The sequence below is a fragment of the Populus alba genome, chromosome 2 (genome assembly GCF_005239225.2).
Source record: "Populus alba chromosome 2, ASM523922v2, whole genome shotgun sequence".
NCBI classification, from domain to species: domain Eukaryota; kingdom Viridiplantae; phylum Streptophyta; class Magnoliopsida; order Malpighiales; family Salicaceae; genus Populus; species Populus alba.
Window position 1 is genome coordinate 4,373,031 of NC_133285.1, and position 24,049 is coordinate 4,397,079.

Below are 24,049 nucleotides of genomic sequence, written 5' to 3' on the forward strand. Positions count from 1 at the left end.
CATTTGAACGTATATCAAAAATATTTTTATTTTTTAAAATTTATTTTCCATATTAACGCATCACAAAACGATAAAACCCTCTCTCCCCGCCTTTTACAATTCCCGCCAGCATCCACTTTAGTTACGAAAAGCAGATGGAACTGCTGTCTGTTCCTCATGTAACTCAAAAGAAAAAGAAGCACCGTCCTATAAAAATAAACTTTAAGTTCAATTCTTTTCTTGCCACCAGAGCAATCACCCACTCACTTTGCCCCACTCCACACTCAAAGCATCAATCTTTCTGCTTCTGCCTCTCTGATCTATACAAAAACAGAATGGCCTCTCTCGTTTTCACTACCTTCAACCAACCCTAACAACTCAGACAAGATACCGAAACTCAAAGAAACTCCCAAACCTGAAATATAACGCATTGTACGTCCTCGTTGATTGGCGATGGCGAGTTCGAGCGGGACCAAGAATGACGCAGGTCCGCCGCGGTCGCTGTCTCGGAGAATGACGCGAGCACCGACGATGATGGTGGATTTACCTGACGAGGATAACACCTCCGTTGACAGTGAGCTTGTGCCGTCTTCTTTGGCCAGTATCGTTCCTATTCTTCGCGTTGCTAATGAGATTGAGAAGGACAATCCACGCGTCGCTTATCTCTGTACGTAACCTCTTCCACCTCTCCTTTGCATACCTCTTTCTTTCTTTCTTTTTTCCTCTAATTAACAATTAATTGCATAATGGCTTTTATATTTATCTGTGTTTTTGTGCGAGCAGGCCGATTCCATGCATTTGAGAAGGCTCATAAGATGGATCAGACGTCGAGTGGACGTGGAGTTCGACAGTTCAAGACCTATCTGCTTCACAGGCTTGAGAGGGTATAACTGATTTTTTTTTCTTAGAAAAATATTTTGTTCAGGTTTCATTGCTGGGGATTTTAGGAATGATTGTGGTGTTCTCCTCGAATGAAATTTGTTTCTTATAGCTGCTTTCTTCTCTTTTCTTTGTTTCAAGTACCAATGAAGTGAATTTGTATAGCTGCATTTGCTGTGAATTTTCTTAGTATTCTCGATGAATTCCCTTTAGTTAATTTTAGCATTTTTGAACTTTTAACCGGCAGGCATATTCACTCCTCGGCAGCTGGTAAATTTATAAAAAACTTACAGCAGTATTCAAGATTATCTGATATACACTGTACACATAATTTGTGTTCTGAAGTTCAAGATTCCAGTTGAGTTTTGTTCATGTGCCAATCGGGATCATACTATCAATCTAGGAAAATTTAGGCAGTTGTTTGATCACATATCCATAAAAAATTAACTAAACTGCTTACCTGATGTTTTTATCCTACTTGTTTTAGGGTGCCTGAAGTTTTTAGTTCAACTGCTTGCCTGATTCTTAGTAAAAAAATAATTACCGTACTGCTGGCCTGTATCTCGAAGAAAGTCATTATGGCACTGCTTGCCTGACTTCTTGGAGCATTCTTGGCATACTAGCTGAAATTTGGTACGACTTATACAGCTAATCGGAACATTTTGGTTCAGATGCTCTTACAAAGTATTAGAAAATGCATGTATAGAGTCCTGTCTAATGTGTGGCGTTTGCATGATTCCTTTGGGCCTGAAAATGAGTGGGACATTGCGCAATCTTACAATGAACTGGATATATGAAGGTCCAGTGTAACCTTATACAGCGTGTTGCTTTCTCACTAACCAACAGAAGCCTTATCGTTAGATGCACTAACCATGAGAACAATTTGTATAATCCTGTTCATGATGCTCTGCAGCATAGATGGATTGCTATTTATGTGATTGTTTTCTACTCTGTCATTTCTTCGATTTTAAATTCTTGTTTGATATCCCATTCTTGTCCAAATTCTTTCAATTGTAAAAAAATATATGTTCCGTAATTTATTTATTTTGTTCTCTTACTCTCCTGGGGATTGCTCTTGACTGGATATATTGCCAAAGTAAACTGTAGTTTCGTTAAGAAGGAAAAAGTTGGCCTTTTGAAAATCAAATAATTGAGGAACTGCGTAACCGATTGATGGTTTAGCCTAATCACAGTTTCCTAAGATGTAATTGGTCATTAGGTAATCTGTTCAGCATACATACATACATACATATACATATATATTTCAATAACACTTTCAGATTGCAATAGTCCTTTTATGAAAAAAGAAGATATTATCAGATTGCTGTATTAAAAATATACTCGAATTATATTCCAGAGTTCTCAGGAAAATGATTTTAGACCTTTTAAATTTCCCTTTTATTTAGGAAGAATTGGAAACAAAGCCTCAGCTGGCAAGAAATGATCCAAGAGAAATCCAGTTGTTTTACCAAAGATTCTACGAGGAGAACATTACAGATGCACAACATACAAAAAAACCGTGAGTCTTGATTAATTTTAAGGAGCTTACTTTCTTCTTTATTTTTTAGTCTAGTTGTTGTCTTGCCAAAGTTACTAAGCATTTATCATATCTTATTCTTTGTATTTTGTCAACTCTTGCAGGGAAGAGATGGCTAAAATTCTTCGCATTGCTACAGTATTATATGATGTGCTGCAAACGGTAGTACCAGAAGGAAAAGTTGACAGTGAGGTTTGTTTTGATTGCTTTCAGCATCCTGACATGAGTTCTTAAGGTATATGTTTTAGGTGCTTGATCATGGATGTTAAATTGGTTTTATTGTCACAGACAAGGAAATATGCTGAGGATGTTGAGAGGAAAAGGGGACAGTATGAACACTATAACATTCTTCCACTGTATGCTGCCGGGGTAAAACCAGCAATCATGGAACTTCCAGAGGTTGGATATATGTACTATATGTAATCTTTTTTTGCTTGTGCTAATCAAATTAATTATGAATGCCTGAAATTTATCATGGCCATCCTTGAAAATATAGATCAAAGCTGCACTTCATGCTCTACGTGATTTGGATACTCTTCCAATGCCCAGAATTAGGCTGCCACATGTTTCCTCTGATGACTTGACTAAGGAAAGTGTTAAATCTGTCAATGACATACTCGATTGGCTTTCATCCATTTTCGGGTTTCAGGTAACTTGCACCTTCAGTTCTATCTTTGCAATATGTTTTCGCATTTACATCTAATATGCTAAAATAAGAAATTAAAGGCCTATGGGATAGAAATAATGAATCGTAAATAGAATTCAGGTTCGAATTCCATAGATAATATGGAGAGTATTGTCTATAATGATAGACAAATGAAAGGCCTTCTGAAGCCTTTTTTTTATTCATTTACTTGATATTTTGAAAATGAGTTAGTTGAACTTATCACTCATTGAAATTGAAAATAAGTAAACAATTGAATTGGATTCGTTTAAGTTGGGTCTTTAGTTTGATAGCTCTGAAGTAATCTGCATTTATAGCTTCTTCACGTTTAAGTTGCTTTAAGGACTCACAGATATGAATGCTTGGACCTTTGGGTTGCAGTTCACTATTATTCATATACTTTATTCCTTTTGAGAATTGGCAGCAGTATTGTTCTTTATGAAGCTAGCTAGGTGAATCTTATATGGCAATGAGGAGATTGCAACGAAAGTAATAAAGAAATCAGTGCATCTCTTTTTAATGCATGTGGAGAAAAAATCAGAATGTTTAAAAAAAGAACATTTGGAAAAGAAAAGAACTCTCTCTCCCTCCTCCCCTCTCCTCCAAATCATCAAAAAGAGGCTGACATTTGGAAAAACAAGATTAGTGTTGCGTGGATTTGACAATTTGTTTATCTTGTTAGATATCTAGTGCGGGTTCACGGATACCTTTGAGCTGCCACAAAAATATCATAGTTTCGATGGTCATAACGAAACTTGTGTGCTATTTTCATATAACCAAGTCAGCTTTAATCATAAATGAATTCTGATTCAGTTACATCTCCTTATATTCTTATTTCATCTATAAAGTTTAACGAAACGAACATTAGTTTATCTAACTATATAATGCTTCTGTTTTTTTATCTTGTGGGGGATCAAAGCGAGGAAATGTGGCAAATCAGAGGGAGCACCTGATATTGCTACTAGCAAATATGGATGTAAGGAATACGAGTCTTGATGATTATATTGCGGTAAAAGCTTGATCGCTTTCTTCTATTCTCTCTATAGAAGCTTTTTTGTTGACATCTTTATATCATTGTCTTTCAAAGATTGAATTAAAGCTTATTGCAGCTCAATAGTAGGACCATACAGAAATTGTCGGATAAGATTTTCAAGAATTACCGTTCATGGTGTAACTATTTGCGATGTAAATCAAATCTTAAGTAAGTTATTGTGCCACTGTGTCATAAGTTAGATTTCAGCAGGTATGGTGTATTATTTCAGGCGGTTGAAGTTTTTTGATCTTGCAGGTTTCCTGAAAAGTCTGAAAACCAACAGTTGAAGCTTATTTACATTGCACTCTATCTTCTTATATGGGGTGAAGCTTCAAATATACGATTCATGCCAGAATGCATTTGCTATATCTTCCACAAAGTACGTTTTTTATAAGACCTTTTCATGGACTACTGTCAAGTTTGAATTAAATAATATTAGCATGGCACACGCACACACATGTTATTCGTTTCATTCAACATAACATCTTGTATAGGAATTATGATTCACATGTTCCAGCAGCATTGCAGGCCTTTGTTTTTCCTGAAAGAGATAAATAAAATTTTAAATGAATTAAAGAAAGGCGATGGGTATTTTTTTTTAATGGAAAAGGTATGATCTTCAAGAGAAAAGGAATCCTGAATAAGTAGAGCACGGAAACTTTCTGTGGAGAACATAAAAGATTATAAAAAGAATTAAAAAAACAATGGCTTTCTAGTCTCATTTCATATCCACTAAAGAAACTCCCAAGTGCCCCCAGATACATTGTACAACGAAGAAGCTAGGAAAATGATTGGTCCCACATTTATTATGTGAAAAAGGATTGATTTTTTCATACCACTGCAAATATTGCACATTTATACGTAATTTTATAATCCTTTCTCCCCAAACCCACCAACTGCATAAAAAAAAACTCTTCCATCTTGCTATTGTTGCTGATGCTCACCAGTGGTATCAGAAACTGTATTCTGCATATCCCAAACCAGACAACAAAGTATCAAAAAAGGTCATGTGTCTACCCTTTATTAAGGCACATAAGAAAAGCACCATTTGAAAGTGCCTTGTGAGGTCTTTTTACTTGTAATTAGTTGTTAGGATTATCTTAATCATCTACTATTGACCGAAATAAAGGTCTTAACCTTGGTTTCCAAATAGCAGAATCAATCTGTCTCTTTTGCTTGTTACGAGTTTTACAAAATCAGTTTACCGGAAGCATTTGTGCCAATTATGATAGCAGAATCATTGGAAATTAATCTTCGGCATATAATTCCTACATAATGATTTTTTGATGTTCCATATCTGTTTAGTATGCGAGTGTAATGCTCTCCTTATTTCCCTATGTATAAGATGGCAAATGAAGTCTATGGAATATTGTATAGCAACGTGCATCCTGTTAGTGGGGAGACATATGAGACAGCAGCACCTGATGATGAAGCCTTTTTGAGGAATGTTATAACCCCAATCTATCAGGTTTTGCGCAAGGTATTTTTTAACTCAATTTTTTGCTTATCATTTAACCTTCAATTACATGTTACATCTGGAAAATAATTTCATTTCCTGAAAAAGGAAGCAAGGAGAAACAAAGGAGGCAAGGCTAGCCATTCAAAATGGAGAAATTATGATGATTTGAATGAGTACTTCTGGTGAGATCCTTTGAAGAGTAAGTTTTGTTTCCATATTTAGTCAAGATTACTGACAGTCAACTTTTTTCATCTTTTAGGTCTGACAGGTGTCTTAAATTAAATTGGCCAATGGACCTTAAATCAGATTTTTTTCTTCATTCTGACGAGAGTCCACCTGCAAATGAGGTATCTCTCTCTTCTATTCCCCTCCCCACAAAACCAAAAAAAGAGGTTAAGGCATTAGAAAATATTCCGGACTCCAGTGTGTTGTAGCCTTTTATTGAAGCATGTGAACAACTGTACTTCACAAAAATAAGAAATTACAGAGCACGGTTTTTGTCATCAACTGTTTCTTGCTGATCTTTAAATTCATCACCATTTTTGAAACATCTTTCAACTGGTTTGTTTTTTATTCCTCTAAAACATGATGTAGTGATGTTTTTTAAGCCATTGATAATTATGTTAGTCTCTAATGTTGAACTCTTGAACTTCTTCCGTGTTTCTGAATTTTTATATTTTATGTGTTCCCATGGAGAGTGGTTTATCATGCATTTCTTCCAAGTATTTTTTGTTGAAGTTTTTGTGCTTCTTGCAGAGACCTAACCAAAGCACCGGAAAGAGGAAGCCTAAAACTAATTTTGTTGAAGTCCGCACTTTTTGGCACCTCTTTAGAAGTTTTGATCGAATGTGGATATTTCTTATATTGGCTTTGCAGGTGGCCTAAAATGTTTTGAGTTAATGCGTTAAATCAATTTTTCTGCTAGGAATTAACTGAATATGAACTTATTTTCCAGGCTATGATAATTGTTGCATGGAGTCCTTCTGGATCTATTGTAGCCTTTTTCGATGAGGATGTCTTCAAAAGTGTTTTGAGCATCTTTATTACTTCTGCATTCCTTAATCTTCTGCAAGGTATTGGTGAAATTCTAAAAAAAAAAAAAATTCCTTTACAGAAAAGATTGTTTTTTGTTATTTTAGTTTTATTGCTTTTATTCCATTGGAAAGGAAAAACTTTTCTTGCCTCATTTTCAAGCGAATTAGCAGTTTTTGTGGAATGTGGACATCAACCAAATGAAAGAAATCCTTAAAGCAATTTCTAAAGTTATATGAAACCTTAACATGAATTTTAAAAGTTTTCCAGATGTCTATATCCTGCAATGGTTGTGTGTTGTAGATTGAGCAACATTTCTGGTTTTCCCTTGACATTTTCACCTTTTTTTTTGCAGCTTTTCTGGATATAATTCTGAGTCTTAATGCATGGAGGAGCTTAAAAGTCACACAAATACTGCGATATCTTCTGAAGTTTGTTGTGGCTGCTGCATGGGCTGTGGTTCTGCCAATTGGTTATTCAAGCTCTGTGTTGAATCCAACAGGACTTGTAAAGTTCTTTAGCACCTGGTCTATGGATTGGCAGAACCAGTCATTTTATACCTATGCCATTGCAATTTATTTGATACCCAATATACTGGCTGCCATATTTTTTTTTCTTCCGCCTTTACGGAGAACCATGGAACGTTCAAACTGGCGGATTGTCACTCTTATTATGTGGTGGGCTCAGGCAAGCATGTTTAGCACCGTTACTTCTTACTCTAGTGTTTGTGTACATGTGGTTGTGCATGTTTTTGGCTTGGTTGATATTCTATATTTTGTTTTTTTCTTCCCTCTTCAACCTAGGGGTTGCTTTAAATATTTTTTTGCCTACCTGCAGCCAAAACTATTTGTAGGAAGAGGCATGCATGAGGATATGTTCTCACTTCTGAAGTAAGAAAACAAACGTTATTGATTGTTATTTTATTTTCATTTTTATTTTTTTGGAGGGGATGAGTGAGGTTACTAGAAAGTTGCATTATTTGGTGCAAATATTTAATTTATGTTAGAATTCTTGTTGGGAAATTTAACATGAATTTGATTCAGCTATAAATTAGAGATTCTTTCTCCTAAAATCTTGATTTTCTCATATGCACAGGTATACATTGTTTTGGATCCTGCTGATAATCTGCAAGCTAGCATTTAGCTACTATGTGGAGGTTTTCTCTCCTTGAACACCTTAGTTGTTGAATTTCAGTACTCCTTTTGGATAAGATTTTGTTAATAGTATTCTGAGTTTAAATGCATTAAGTACTCACAAAACACACATGCATATATAGAGATGTTACAAGTTTGCTTATATGCACGTATTTAAAATTTGGATATATACACATGAAACGAAGATATTCAGATAAAAAGCATGGAATTGTCATGAATAAGTTTAGGTCTTTCCGCCGCCACCTAAAAGGGTGTTCCTCTTGTTTCACAGCACGCCACATATATTTGTGCTTCTCAAATGAAAGAACAGTTGCATGCAGTGTAGAGTGTAGGGTTGGGAGTTGAGGGATAGAAACTTGACTTCCTGAAATTTACATTATTTGGAACACCCTTTGAATGCAGTTGCCATGTGAGATATTTTAAATTGCTCCAAGGATCAAACTCTTAGTTACATGGCTAATACGAGAGCAAGAAATACAATTCCTGAGAGAGAGGGTATTAAAGCCTGTGTATTATTAGGAGAGACACAGTTTCCTGAATTTTCTTCATTTGTTCCAGAAACAGATAACCCTACTATGGGAAAGTAGGGTGAAAGTGCTATACTTTTCTGGCCTTATCTCGTATGATTGAAATCTTTTGCCACTAGCAGATAAGGAATTCTTAGATGCTGACTACCATTCTAATAGTAAGAAGGAATACAACTTCCTTTTACATTTCTCAGGAACCTTTACCTTAATAATAAAAAATATGATATTTTTTAACAAAAACAAATGCCAAAAAGAAGCTGGTAAAATCCTATGCTCCATGATTGCACTTCTCGTGAATTTTTGCAGAAACTATACTATGGATGTGGCAAAATAGAAAAAGAGATTCTATATTTGTCCATTTTATAGGTTATTTACTTTTTATGTGGACGTGTTTTCTTTGTTGATTTGTCAAATTCATTCTGCTTATAACTTGTATCCTGCATATTTGTGAATAGATACTGCCTCTAGTTGAACCAACAAAGTTGATTATGGAGATTACCGTTGATAACTATCAATGGCATGAATTCTTTCCTCGACGTAATACTTCACCCTTTTCAATGACTATTTGTACTTGTTTCATCATATGACTATTTATACTTGTTTCATTATGAAGCTGTAACTAAGTCATGTTTTGAAACTGTTGTAGTTACGTATAACATTGGTGTTGTTATCTCAATATGGGCCCCTGTTATTCTGGTAAGTGGACTGAATAAGAGGTTTAATTAGGAAAGAGAAACTTCATAGCATTATGTTACATTACAAACTTTTTCAATAAGGTAAATTCTGTTATTGTGTTAGGTTTATTTTTTGGATGCACAAATATGGTATGCCATATTTTCTACACTTGTTGGTGGGATTCAAGGAGCATTTAACCATTTGGGTGAGGTTAGTGGTCTTTTTTTTCTCCTATAATGATATATTAGCAATCATAAAACCAACATTGTTTTAATTGTTATAAGAGATTTGAAATCCTAGTTCATATTTGATTGTATGGAAATTATCACTTTACAAATGGCGGTTTTGATCGTGCATTACACTTGTAACTTTTGATTTTCCAGATAAGGACACTAGGGATGTTAAGGTCCAGATTTGAATCCGTGCCTTCAGCTTTCAGTCGCCATCTTGTGCCATCGTCAGATGAGAATGTTTCAGGGAACCTTGAGACGGTAGCAATTCTAACAAATCTATGTAGTAGTTTGCTTATCTGCGCTGGCTGTTTGATATATGTATCTTCTTTTTTTCATGATGTTCCTTTTGGATGCATTTTGTTCCAAATACGAAAGCAGCAATATTATTTGGTCTTCCAACTTATTTTATACATCAATCAATTGGATCTTTCTCCTTTGTCTTTGGCTAAATTGACAGTTCTCTTCATGTCAGGTTGAGCAATACGAAAGAAAAAATATTGCAAATTTTTCACATGTGTGGAATGAGTTCATATATTCCTTGAGAACAGAAGATCTGATCAGCAATCAGTTGAGACTCTTCTTGCTAAATAATTATTCAATACGTCAAGTGCATCATATTCTATAGTTGTAAGGTTTTAATTTACTTCACTGTTCAGTGAAAGAGACTTGCTGCTTGTGCCGTATTCTTCAAGTGATGTCTCTGTCGTGCAGTGGCCTCCTTTTTTGCTTGCTAGCAAGGTAATACCTTCTGTCATTGTTATTCTTAATGTTTGTACTCAATGCAAATCCAATTCCAATTTATTTCCATGTGTTGATTGACACATGACAGATTCCTATAGCATTGGACATGGCAAAAGATTTCAAGGGGAAGGAGGACGCTGAGTTGTATAAGAAGATGGATGATTATATGCAATCAGCAGTAACTGAGTGTTATGAGTCATTGAGGGACATAATATATGGCCTTCTGGAAGATGGTACAGATAAGATGTAAGAAGCATCTGTCTAGTGAGCTTGAGTCTCGCGAGTAATATTAGATGAATATGGCCATATATGATTGATTATTTATCCCTTTTTTTTTTTTTTTTTTTTTCTAAATAGGATTGTAAGGCAGATATGTTATGAAGTAGACGTGAGCATACAACAACATCGGTTTTTGAATGAATTCCGGATGAGTGGATTGCCTTTGCTTAGTGAATATCTGGAGAGATTTCTAAAATTCTTGGTAATGTGCTTTCTCTATGCTTTCATTTTTTTTTTCCTTTTTCTTTAAGTTCTGTGCATTTTAGCTTGTAACTTGTCATTGTGGCCTGCACATGCTCATATTTGAGTGCTCACACTAGAATCTTTTTGACAGCTAGGTGATCATGAAGATGCTGACATGTACAAATCTCAGATAATTAATGCTCTCCAGTCTATTATAGAAGTTATCACTCAAGATATCATGAAGCATGGCCATGAGTAAGCTCTGAATGATAACTAATTTACTGGGGATGTCAAAATGGTTGTGACAGACTGAACTGTGATTACTAAACGTTTAGATACATATCCCTGCAGAATCCTGGAAAGAGCTCACACTAACACCACAGGGGATCAAAGTAGTGTAAGAGAACAGAGGTTTGGAAGGATAAATATAGACCGTACAAATAACAAGTACTGGACGGATAAGGTTTTCCTCGCACTTGCGTATTTTTTTTTACAAATGTCATGTTATGATTTCACATATACATCTTTAATTTCTTACTATTTTATATTTCTCCCGTAGGTCATTAGGCTCCATTTACTTTTGACTACCAAGGAATCTGCCATAAATGTGCCCTCGAACTTGGATGCTCGTCGCCGAATAACTTTCTTTGCAAATTCCTTATTCATGAACATGCCGAAGGCTCCAAAAGTCCGAGACATGTTCTCTTTTAGGTGAGTGATTGAACAATGTGAAACTTGTAAGCAAAAATGTTATAGATGGGAGTAGCTTTTGTCTATAGTTTCATCATGGCAACAACAAGTTCTAAAATAAATCATTTTCAACAATGTTCATGGCTTTTTGCCACAATCAGGTCAGAAATGAAGAAATGGTACCATTCTCATGCAAACATGATATTGATTGTGTTAATAAGGATTACACAGTTTCTTCTCTCATTCACTATCTTTATAAATGGTCATATGCTTCTATACTCCTCATTTTCTTCCGTATAGATGATCATTCATTGGTCATAAATAGAAGGTTACTTATTTTCATTCTTTTCTGCTCTGACTTTAGATGTATTTTTTGATATTATTAGTGTTTTGACTCCGTATTACAAAGAAGATGTTCTTTATTCTGATGACGAACTTCACAAGGAAAATGAAGATGGGATAACAATTTTGTTCTACCTAAAGACCATATATCGTGGTGAGTGAGTTTTGCACCAGTTCCTGCATCACACTTTTGGTCTTTTATAATGGGGTTAACTTATCAAGCACAAAATGACTACAAAACAGATGAATGGAAAAATTTTGAGGAACGCACAAATACATGTTCTTCCAAAGAGAAGATGGAGCTTACTCGTCACTGGGTATCCTACAGGGGGCAGACCCTTGCCAGAACAGGTTTGAATAGTGAAGATTTTTGCAGCTGTACTTACCAACTTCATTTCTGGATGTTGACTAGGCTATCATGTAACCACTCATATTTATTTCTCAAAAAAATTTCCAGTGAGAGGGATGATGTACTATAGGCAAGCCCTAGAACTTCAGTGCTTATTGGAATTTGCAGGAGACCATGGTTTGTGATTTCTTAACATATATACACATTATGATTTCTGAAATTTAGCATTTGATTCCATTGCCTCTAATGATTCATTCTCTTTTTGATAAACTAATCACCGTTTTGCTTTGCAGCTCTTTCGAGGGCCTTCCGTACCTTGGAACATGAGCAGGAACAGAAAGCTTACTTTGATCATGCACAAGCACTGGCGGATTTGAAGTTCACCTATGTTGTTTCTTGTCAGGTGTATGGAGCTCAGAAAAAATCCACTGAAGCCCGGGACCGAAGTTGTTACAGTAATATTCTGAATCTAATGCTAACGTAAGTTAAAATTATGTCTCTATGCGTTACATGAAGTTCTCCATTTAAATGCAAAAGGTTGATGGAATCCTTAATTTAATAACATTATTGCAGGAATCCTTCGCTACGTATTGCTTACATCGACGAGAGAGAGGTGACAGTGAATGGAAAATCTCAAAAATTGTATTACTCTGTTCTCGTCAAAGGAGGTGATAAGTTTGATGAGGTATGGGACTGATTCCTTGTTTGGTGTAGAATTTAAGTGTTGCTGGATTTCTATGATAAAAATTTAGTAGATTAATTGGTCACTTCCAGTTAAATTTATCACATTTCAAATTGCAATTAAGGTTTGGAAATTGCAGAGTAATGTTCTGGAAAAAATCTAGTTAGTGTCTGCAAGATAATCCTATGAAGTACTTTGTTATCTGCAGATGTAAATAAATTATGCTGTAAAGGACTATTTTTAAGGAACAATTACATTTATGCGATGTTCCCCAACTGCTTAGGTTAGCACCTTCATTCATTTTCTGAGAATGAGGAACATGTCCTGCCTTTGCGGTCTCAAGAAAATTTTTGAGAGTAGTTGATTGTTAATGCTGCTCCAGTATTACAAGCTTCTTTTGCCATTTTTTTCAATCTGAAACATGTTCTCTTATATGTCGTTCTTGTTACATTGCTAGGAAATCTACCGAATCAAGCTTCCAGGTCCTCCAACAGATATCGGTGAAGGAAAACCTGAGAATCAAAATCATGCCATTATCTTTACTCGTGGAGAAGCCTTACAGACTATAGACATGAATCAGGTGGTTAACTTTTTCTTTATCCTTTCATTTGTAAATTACATCACATAGTAATTCACTAAACTTTCCCTTTGTTTTCAGGACAATTACTTTGAAGAAGCTTTTAAAATGAGGAATGTGTTGGAGGAGCTTAAAAAATCTCACCGTAGGAAACAAAACCCTACGATTTTGGGTGTCAGGGAGCATATATTTACTGGAAGGTCAGCCTTACCATTTAATGGTTGTGCTAACACATGTTAGCATGCAAGAGAATTATGCTGTAGAACAATGCTGATTTTGACAGTATAAATCCTTATATTTCTTCCCTTTCATTTGACAGTGTTTCATCACTTGCTTGGTTCATGTCCAATCAGGAGACCAGCTTTGTGACTATTGGCCAACGTGTGTTAGCTAGTCCTCTAAGGTAAGCCTAATTTTAGCCAGCGATCAATGAATAGTATTATATACAATTTACAATTTGAATGCTCTTTCCATCTGTTAAAATTTGTATCTGCGTACCTTTCTATTTTTTCCTTCTAATTCTCAAACATGGGATGAAAAAATTTCAAACCTCAGACAGATGATATTTCTCTGCTTGAGGAAAATAAAATTCAAAATCACAAATCGCTCCTGGTAATCTCCCAAAAAACGGCCATCTTATGTGTAAATCACCACTTGACAGGTTCTCCCTTTTCCTCAAAACAGACTTGTTTTGCTCATTGACCAGTACAAGTTACTGAATCAACTTAACAATGACCTTTGATCCAGGTTGAAAGTATTAAGAGACCACATGATTTTAAAAAATTACTTACAGAAAAGAGGACTCTAAAACTCTTTCAAATATAGGAAAAATTGCAAGCTTCAAATTATTTAGACACCTTGTGATGATTATTTGCTTGTCTTTAATGTCTTGAAATCAAAATGTCAAATAATTCGTCTGTCTTGAATTCTTCATTTTGCCTAGACATGAATTCAATTAGTCCAACAGTTCTTTAATGAAGAGAGGTTCGATCCTTTTAGAACAGAACTCAAATTTTACAGGAGCATGTTATTTTTTGTACTTTTGGATGAAAATGGTGTCTTCTCTCTTGCTCGTGTCATAACAAACTATTTGGAGCGCCTCGTTTCCATTAACATGCAATGTTGTATTTTGCAGTTCTATAGCATTTTTGTTGTTTTTGACGTACAATGTTGCATGTTGCTCTAATTAAAATATTCTGTCTCAGGCTCAAAAATCTAATTTAATTTTGTTCTATTACCACCAATTTAAGATTCTAACAAATGTTGTCTAACTTCATAGGGTACGATTCCATTACGGCCATCCTGATATATTTGACAGAATATTCCACATAACAAGGGGTGGCATAAGCAAAGCTTCAAAAATAATAAATTTAAGCGAGGATATATTTGCAGGTAATTTTATATGGGTTTGAACACTATTGCCATTAGATATAATTATCGTGTGATGATTAAGCATTCGGATGTCTTCAGGATACAACACAACCCTACGTGGGGGATATGTAACGCATCATGAATATATCCAAGTAGGGAAAGGGCGTGATGTGGGGATGAATCAGATATCATCTTTTGAGGCAAAGGTTGCAAATGGAAATGGAGAGCAGACACTTAGCCGTGATGTTTATCGACTGGGGCGCCGTTTTGACTTCTATAGGATGCTCTCATTCTACTATACGACAGTTGGTTTCTATTTCAGTAGCATGGTATGTTGATCTTTATTTCACTGTCTTTGTGCCGAACAAAAGTCTAAGTTTCTTGCTTCCTTTTATAGTCTTCTTGACTACTACCGGTGGCATCTCTTTTTCTTTAAGTTTTCTGAGTTATGGTGGTTTGTTGGTCTCCTTGAGGAGTTCCAAATCAGGAGCTTCAAGGTGATTTCATCCCCTTCATTACTTCTGTTTTAGGAAATGCCCTTATCTTCCTCCCTGTTTATGTTTTTTTTTTTTTTTCAATTTAAAAAAGAAATGGATAACATAACTCTAACTAGGCTCCCCAGTAAATGTAGCTCAGATTATTCTTATCTACATATTCCAAGCTGCTTATTGAGGACGGAGCGTCATTTATGCTGGTATCAAAATATAAACAATTAAACATTAAGAATAAGATCAGTTTGTTTCAGATGGGGCCCTATGCTTCAGTCCTCTGTGGTGACCAATATTACGTGGTGATGGTTTCTCAATTATTTCCTGCATTAATGAGGTACTAAAAAAAAGGAGACCCCAGTTTTATGGAATTCAAAAGCCATTAGGTGATTCAGGTCACTTGGCCAGCTTGTTACTTGTGAAGCCATTTTAATATTCCTACCATGATTTACTTCAAGTTCTATTACAACTGCATGGAATGGAAAGTGTGTGTTATAGTTTGATTTGGTATGTTTTGGTCGTTTCAGGTAACTGTGATTACTGTATATGTGTTCCTATATGGACGCATATACATGGTACTGAGTGGATTAGATAGGGAGATTCTTAATGACCCGAGCATAAGTGAGAGCAAGGTCCTTGAACAGGCTATGGCTCCTCAATCCATTTTTCAGCTAGGCTTTTTTCTAGTGCTGCCCATGGTTATGGAAATTGGCTTGGAGAAAGGGTTCCGCACTGCTCTAGGTGATTTTGTCATTATGCAGCTACAGCTTGCATCTGTGTTCTTCACATTCCAGCTTGGAACCAAATCACATTATTTCGGAAGAACAATTCTTCATGGTGGTTCCAAATATCGAGCCACTGGGCGTGGCTTTGTTGTTTTCCATGCGAAGTTTGCAGAAAACTACAGGCTATACTCACGAAGTCACTTTGTTAAGGGATTGGAATTATTTATACTGCTGATCGTGTATGAAGTTTACGGGGCATCATATCGCAGTTCAAGTCTTTTTATGTTCATCACATTATCCATGTGGTTCATGGTTGGATCCTGGTTGTTTGCTCCATTTGTGTTCAATCCATCTGGATTTGACTGGCAAAAAACAGTGGATGATTGGACGGATTGGAAACGGTGGATGGGCAATCGTGGTGGTATAGGAATTCCTCCTGATAAAAGCTGGGAATCATGGTGGGCTGGAGAACATGAACATCTCAAACACACAAATTTCAGGGGATGGTTGCTTGAAATAATCCTTGCATTTCGCTTCTTTATCTACCAATATGGCATTGTCTACCACCTTGATATATCCCATCACAGTAAAAGTTTGCTGGTACAATCCATATTTGAGTGATGTTTTGTTATTTGTTGGCCTCTAACTTTGTGGTTGATTTCTGCTACCATAAACTAACCTCTCTACTATAAACTTAAAATCTTCATTGCAGGTTTACGGACTTTCGTGGATAGTTATGATTACTGCTCTTTTAGTCCTCAAGGTATGTGGCATGCGAATGGAACTCATGTAGAAAGTAAATGTGATTAGGAGGAGCTTGAATAAAAAAAACCTAGCATTGTATTTGAAAACTAGCAAATCACCATTTTAACCTTATAACTTGACCATTTGAATTAAGAATGTAGCGGTGTTCTCTAGTAAACTAATCTCAAGTAAGTTTGTGTCTATACCATATTTCTGAACTTAGCCTGCTGCTGTTTGTGCTTCAAACGTTGCTCTCAGATGGTATCGATGGGGAGAAGAAAATTCCGTACAGACTTTCAGCTCATGTTCAGGATTCTCAAGGCACTCCTCTTTCTCGGCTTCATGTCTGTCATGACTGTTCTCTTCGTAGTTTGTGGTCTCACAGTACAAGATCTATTCGCTGCCATCCTCGCGTTCATGCCCACAGGGTGGGCCCTTCTTCTTGTAAGTACACAAATTTTGTTCAAAAAGTGGGATTATATACTTCAAGGGTTCTCCTTCAGGTGTTCACTGCATGATTAAATCCTCTTTATGTAGATTGGACAGGCATGCATGAGCCTGTTCAAGTGGATAGGATTCTGGGATTCGATGAAGGAGCTAGCAAGGGCATACGAGTACATCATGGGCTTGTTGCTTTTCATGCCAATAGCCATCCTGTCATGGTTCTCATTTGTTTCGGAGTTCCAAACTCGCCTGCTCTTCAATCAAGCATTTAGCAGAGGCCTCCAGATCTCTATGATTCTTGCGGGAAAGAAAGATGGAAACGATACTGTAAAGAAAGATGTGCCTGAAGCAGTAAGGAAAGAAGGCGCTGATGCAGTAAGGAAAACACCATCTAACTAGATCTTCTACCTTTCACTTTCATTTTGTTTATTCTGTCCTGTATCTCAAATTAGTTGGAAGTCCAGGAAAGATGGTAATTGTTCTTACAAGATCGATTGATATGATCTTTTTTTTCTTTACGGTGTAGGAGCTTTTTAGGAAAATAAATCTTCCTTAGTTAATTTTATTTCTTCTCTTTTTGTTTTTTATTATGATCTGTGAAGCTATTTATAAGGTGCCAATGTTACATGGAATCTTGATAGAGAGATGAATTTCTCTAATCTTATAGCTTTAAACACAATCTAGTTAATCCTATGCTGTTCACTTCTTCAAATGCAAGAAGTGAATTTTCAATTTCAATTTTTATATTAACATCTTCGTCTTTGTCTGAATCAAATTTGTATATATCTTGATTAATTTTAAAAGTTTTAAAATTAACAATGGTTATATAAGCCTGTAAAATCTTTATCAGTAGTAGCTAGCTGGTAAATTTTCAACATAAACAGGGGATATAAGCAAAATCTCCCATCCTGTGATATATGATCATAAGAAATCATGCCCCACCACAGCATGACTTTTTCGGCTATGTAAATTGGGAATTTAGGACCCTCTTTATTGTTTTTTTAGTTGACAACAACACGTGTGAGTTGGGTTTTTGGGTTCTCATCTCTCAGCATTGCCCCCTTAGCAGAAAGGTGCTGAAACTCGGCAAGGGTTATACGAATTGATGGTTGTATCATTTGGTATGTACAATGCGTTCAGTATTTGCATGAGGTTCATGCATCATGTATTGAGTTCACGAGGAAATGGTTTTTATAATATTTTGATTTACAACCCCATTTTGGAATCTCACATAGTCAAATTAATAGAATATGAAACCTTCTCAAATCATGATTTGGGTGAAATTCTTACTATTTTTTATGCAATTGCTACAAGATCAACATTTCCATAAACTTGGATTTTTATTGACATAAAAACATCACTTTCCATATCTTCAGATACAATCCATAAGAGTTTGTATGTTTTTTGTGCATAAACCCTTGTGAGAATTTCGCATAGTTTTAGTAGTTCTTTCGCTTTCAGAACAAATTCTCTTATTTGTGCTTCATAAAAAGCAGCAATCTTTCAAATTATATCTGATTAAATCCAGGTATTGCGGACATTAATTCTCCCATTTCCATCCCCGAGCATTTTAAATTTCCCATTTATTGAAAAAAAATATCCTATTATTGAATCGTTTTTTATCCAATTATATGAATTGATCAGCACTAATGGAATTGTTGTTCTATTTACAAAATCACATAAAAATTTATCTAACTCCTTATATGAATATGTAATGTCTAAAATACGTATGAATGGAGGAATAAAGAGAACTTTGATTTTCTATTCAAATTAGAATTTGCAACAAATACAATCCAATAGCCTTTCGTTAGATAGGAATAGATTTGATAAATATTGATAACACTCGGATAGAGAGTATTAGAACGGAAAAATCCATTAGATAATGAACTCTTGGTTATAAGCCACTCTTGGCGATGAATCAACAATTCAAAGTGCTTTTCTTACGTATTCTTGATAAACCAGTGTTTATATATAAATGTAGGAGGATCTATTTGGGAAGTAAGAAGCCCCATTGACATCTCTTCATCTACAAAGAATTCTCAATGTGAAAACATGGAGACAAGGGGCTAGTCTTTGAATAGGAAAAAGAGTGGACCTGTAGGTCCCAAATGAATTGGCTTGCTATTTTTGCAATCTTAAAAAATAAGCATTTGTATGTGAATTGCAAAAGGTGCAAGTTTTTCAAAGTGTTCATGATATCAGGTGCTTTCACATACTTGTATCCTTTTATAGGAGTTTCATTCAAAATTTTAGTTCTCTTATTTCACCTATTATGAAGTGTTTGAAGGGGCATTCTTTTAAGTGGACATAAAGGCTGAATTTAGTTTTTAGCTTGTTAAACGGGAAATGACTGAAACTTTTGTACCAGCACTCTCAAACTTTAAGAAGCTATTTGAGGTTAATTGTAATTCATTTGGGATAGGCATTAGAGGAGTTATTAACCAAGATGGACGGCCTATCACTCTTTTCAATAAGAAGCTATCTAGTTCACAGAAGAATTACTATAAGTATGATCTGAAACTTTATGTTATTATTTAGAGTTTCAAACATTAGCGACATTATCTAGTGCAAAAAGAGTTCGTCCTCATTACCAATCATGAGACACTAAATTACATAAATGAACAACATAAGTTAATTAGGAAGAAGTTATAGAATAGGGCGTGTCCAAAAAAAGATGAGGAGACTCTTTTTTGGGAGAAACCTTCAAGAGCTTATCATAAAGAGTGATCGTGGGTCATTAGCTAGTATTGAAACCCCAAACATGAACAGAGATGATAACCTCATGATAGGGAAGATGTCAAATCTGGGGATTTTAGGTTTCGCATCAAAATTTCTAAGTTTGTTAGAACCTTATAGGTAGACGAGTTTATAGACTAGTTGGACCTTATAGGTGGAAGAGGTCAGATCTAGAAATTTTTTAATATAAAAAGGTTCTTGAGCAAATACGAGTTAAATTAATCAGAATCAGAATGAAAGGTAGGTATTTGTTTGGTGGTAATAGTTGAAAAGGACGTGTGAGAGGTAAGAAAAATAAAAAATCAATGACTGAGATAAATTGAAGAAGAAGATGAGGGAGCAGTTTCGTTTCTTCCTTTCGCCTATTCCCAAACTTTATACTGAAGGTGTATGTGCATTAGCTATTAAATGGAATGATTTATAACAGTAAAACTAAAATAATGAAAATCAAGTAATCTTGTTTTTTTAAGAAAAGAAAAAAAATATCTTGTGAGAAAACAATTCTATAAAAATATAATTATATAGTTGTTTTGAGGTTTTCTATGACTACCTCTGACTAAGAAAACTTTGAATTTTAAAGTTATGTGTTAAATTTGATATTAGTATTTTTCCTAAAATTTCACACTTGTATTCCAACTTATAATGATGTCTTTCAAATATAAATTTTAAAAATTATATGATCTTTATATATGTATAAAAAAAAACAAATAAAAAACTTGTAATATAATCAAGTTATTTGAATGTAAGAGATTAACTTAACAATTCAAGATTAAAAAATTTATATTTATTAGATGATTCTTTAATTAATTATAAATACTTATGGGAATTCCGTGATAAAAAAACATAAACTAATATTTTTTATTTTAAAAAATTTTTAAATTGTTTTAATTTGATAATGTTTCTAATAAATTAAAAAATATATTATTTTAATATATTTTAAAATAATATATATATATATATATATATATATATATATATATATATATATATATATAGAAACAAAGAGAGAGAGAGAGAGAGAGAGCGGTCGAGTCGGACCCCAATACCCCCTTAGGTTACCGTCTGTCACAATAAAAAAGAAAAAAGGGAAAAAACACAGAAAACTGCATCCATCCATCCATAGCTCGAATCTCTTATCATCACTCTCACGGATTAAAGAAACCCTTGATTATATTTTTGGGCTCTTAGATTGATTTTAAAGTTATTCAAAAAAAAAAATGAATATCCAGCAGCAGCAACAATCGAATCAAAAACCGCCCTCCTGGGAAGCCATCTCCAAGCACTTCTCTCTTCCTCTCTCCGATGCCGCTAACAATCTCGGTACCTCTCTCCCTTCATCTCGCATTTGGACTTTCAAGTTTCAAATTATTTATTTTTTATTAATATTTTGTGTAATTATTGGAGCAGGCGTCTGTGTCAGTGTGCTTAAGAAAATCTGCCGCGAGAATGGTCTTGATAGATGGCCATATCGCAAGGTCAGTTATTTGTTTTTGTTTTTCTCGATTCCTATCAGTAATCTTTTCTTCTATTTTCTTGGTAGAAATGAATTTTCTTCTATAGAAACTTAATTACTCCCCCCCCCCCGGGTATTTCAGTACTTAGCTGGAAAGAGCATAGAGGACATTAGAAGGTATGCTGCTAGAGAAAAAATCAAAGCCATTGCCGACCTCGCCAAGGCTGCTAACAAAAGGTGTGTTTTCTTCTTTTTTTTCTTTTTTTGTTACTAATCAATGCAAGCAAGTGACAGAGTTTTAGAATTTAACGCCGTTTGATTTGTCATAAATTTTGCTTTCGAGAATTTGTCATTATGTTTGTTTTACTAAGAAGATTTAAGAAATAGGATTGTGGTAATATAAGTTTCTCTGAATGAAAAATTTACCTTGGTTTGTTTTTAGTGTTCTTACTAAAGATTTCGACCAAGATAGAGACTTTTTAATGGGAAAAAATTGAAAGAATAGATTTTGTGAGGTTTGATGTTGGTAGCGATGGTTGGATTCGCCTTTTGCAATAGTTGATGGGTTTTCTTTATGTGTCTGCATTCAGAATTGGTTTCTGGTGTGCATGGTTATTCATTATCCTTGCTTCTTGCATTGATTAGGACAATTTGGAGGTGAGTGTTTTCTTTTTATGGATAAGAGTGGCTAGCAGATGGTGTGTTAGTTGCAGTTGTCTTTATCTAGTCATTTGTCTGTGATCTAATAAGTGAACAACAGGTCACGAGGGAATTCAGATATCACCTAGTAAATTTCTGTTGAGGAAATGCTTGACATGATGAAAACAATTCTATCATCTAAGTCCATTTGAATTATATGCTTTTGTATTTATGTATACTCAATTTGATTCAGTTTCTTTCTCTGGCCTATTTTCATGATCTGATCAGTGGTATCCAGCAGCAAAACAATGAGAATTCCAAACCTCACAAATTGCAGCAACAAGGAACTAAGGATGTTCTAGTTGGGCGGCAACATATCACGCTCACTCCAGGGTTGGCAAAAGGATTGATGGGTTTGGATGAGTTTAAATATGGATTTCCATCAGATGGTTTATCAACAGCTACGAATAAATGGTGGGGTAGCAGCCTGTCTGATACTCAAAGGGCCACTGATAGAGCTGGAATTGAGACTGATGAAGATGACGGCCATCAATCTGAAGAAAAGGCAGATGCTGGTACCAGTGCGGTGATTGTAGACGAAGAGAAAGGTGAGAATGGAAAGATGGAGAGTAATGAAATTGATCCACAAGGGACTGGTTTATTGACGTCTGTTAGGAAAAGAGCTGTTGAAGAAGGGCGAGAAGCACGTAAACTTGGTGTCTACCGCACTTATGGTGTAAACAAGTTAGGCAGGAAACAGAGAGCTTTGCTTCTTCGAATATTTGGATCTTCATTGCCAAAACAATGGATTCAGGACTTCAGTTCAAATAGAGTTGGATTGTAGACATGAATAACAGTTTCTACTATGAATGTATAGTGTCAGATGTAAAACTGCCTTAATGAGTCATGAATGTCACTAGCAAGGTTTTTCATCCACGTGTTTCAAGTTGAATGATGATCATGGTTTTATGTAACAGTCGTTAGAACTAGCAGTAATAATCTTCTCTTGAGTATATGTATATGCTTGTCGCCTCTGCAAACATTATATGTGACACTTCTTTTGTTTTTATGATATGCTGACATCTTATTACTTGATTGAATTCAACGAGCAACTAGTTTAGGACTATAATTTAGTTGAATGTATGCATTGCAGCACAGGACTTTGTCACCAGCTGGTGGGACTTTATTGCATTTGGTGGCGCCAAGCTGTAATAATCTTTTCAGAAATGCCAGGGACGTACTTGTTTTTAAGGTAACTATGGATGTGCTTGGAGTTCTAGTATCATCTGTGTTCCTCGGTGCTGTTAGGGATTCAGTGTATACTTAGTTTTTAGACCCGTGCTTCGCAGCGGACAATGCTTACTAAGGAGCAAAATTATGTTGTTTTCGTCACTTTCAATCAAACTTGCAGCATCTAGGTCATGTTGCATTTTTATCAAGAATAAAGCGTGTCATTAACCCATCTTTACCATCAAAAGTATGGTATTCACGATACTATGAAAATAAAAGGTTTGTAACACAGGCCATCTGAAATTTCTCTTTTTCCATGTAAAATAGAGGTAGGAGCACCGTGAAATTCTTAACAGCATGGAGAAAATAATGTTTTTCTGCAAATTTTTCTTTGCTCATCCCAGTTGGTCCCAAATACCGACTTGTGTGGAGACGTCGCATTTTTTCAATTCTTCGCTCCAAATGTCCTTGGCATATTGACATTTAAAGAACAAATGATCTCTACTCTCATTGGTATCCTTGCATAAACACAAATTGGGCCAGTAATTCTCCCTCTTCTTATCTGTCTATCTTTGAAGGATTCGAGTCAGGTTACAAAATTGTGTCGAGGGATATATAAGGGGTTATAACACCCCTTGGTCTCAATGCTTCCTATGCACTTTTCACAATAAATTTCCCATCTGGACAACGCTTATAGCCGATACTATCATCTTAATGATCATTGGGAAAAAAGGAGTCCAGAAATAGCTTTTCGCAAGCAAACACCATAAAGCATATCTTATCGCTTTCTTCATGAAGGAAAAAAACAAGGGAAGTACAGCTGTGATGCAGAGTAAAAGATTTCAAGCCTAATGCGACTAATAATCTGATGGAGTTAGGTGCCTAATAATTGTTGGGTCTATTATGTCATCTGTAATAAACCAAAGGCTGTAGGAAGAGGAACAACAGGATACATAATTCCAGTTTAGTTTTGCAAAAGCAGCAGCAGTGTTTCATGCAAACCATTTACAGACTGTTCCAAAATTTTAGCTTAGCGTATAAGCATATCAAAAGTTTTCGTCCAAAAAGGGCTACCGCAGCTACCTCAACCAAAAAGAGCTTGAGATTTCTATGCGAAACCAGGGATTCACAGCAGTGCTGTGAAGTGCCAAATGAATCCTTCTGGACTCCAGCCATACAAAAAAGAAGAAACCGCTGTGAAAAG

General features: G+C 35.3%; 2 protein-coding genes across 2 annotated transcripts; both read left to right on the forward strand.

The window, feature by feature from the left end:
* The first annotated feature begins 175 nt into the window (after positions 1–175).
* LOC118049190 (callose synthase 7) lies at positions 176–17,531 on the forward strand. Its single transcript, XM_035059120.2, has 42 exons — positions 176–646; positions 763–863; positions 2,265–2,377; positions 2,500–2,587; positions 2,684–2,794; positions 2,892–3,044; positions 3,979–4,068; positions 4,169–4,260; positions 4,348–4,471; positions 5,438–5,572; positions 5,657–5,733; positions 5,811–5,898; positions 6,308–6,427; positions 6,507–6,624; positions 6,939–7,270; positions 7,421–7,473; positions 7,679–7,739; positions 8,720–8,801; positions 8,911–8,960; positions 9,063–9,149; positions 9,323–9,430; positions 9,645–9,739; positions 9,829–9,910; positions 10,002–10,159; positions 10,271–10,394; positions 10,527–10,630; positions 10,727–10,838; positions 10,935–11,086; positions 11,452–11,561; positions 11,651–11,758; positions 11,865–11,933; positions 12,050–12,236; positions 12,330–12,441; positions 12,896–13,018; positions 13,097–13,215; positions 13,335–13,418; positions 14,295–14,407; positions 14,486–14,715; positions 15,402–16,199; positions 16,312–16,362; positions 16,602–16,787; positions 16,881–17,531. The coding sequence occupies exons 1-42, from the start codon at positions 433–435 to the stop codon at positions 17,184–17,186; spliced, it is 5,820 nt and encodes a 1,939-aa protein (XP_034915011.1). The 5' UTR covers positions 176–432; the 3' UTR covers positions 17,187–17,531.
* Positions 17,532–20,540: 3,009 nt separating this feature from the next.
* On the forward strand, positions 20,541–22,591 carry LOC118049273 (uncharacterized). The gene is made up of 4 exons (XM_035059221.2): positions 20,541–20,843; positions 20,931–20,998; positions 21,119–21,213; positions 21,904–22,591. The coding sequence occupies exons 1-4, from the start codon at positions 20,741–20,743 to the stop codon at positions 22,457–22,459; spliced, it is 822 nt and encodes a 273-aa protein (XP_034915112.1). The 5' UTR covers positions 20,541–20,740; the 3' UTR covers positions 22,460–22,591.
* The last annotated feature ends 1,458 nt before the right edge of the window (positions 22,592–24,049 follow it).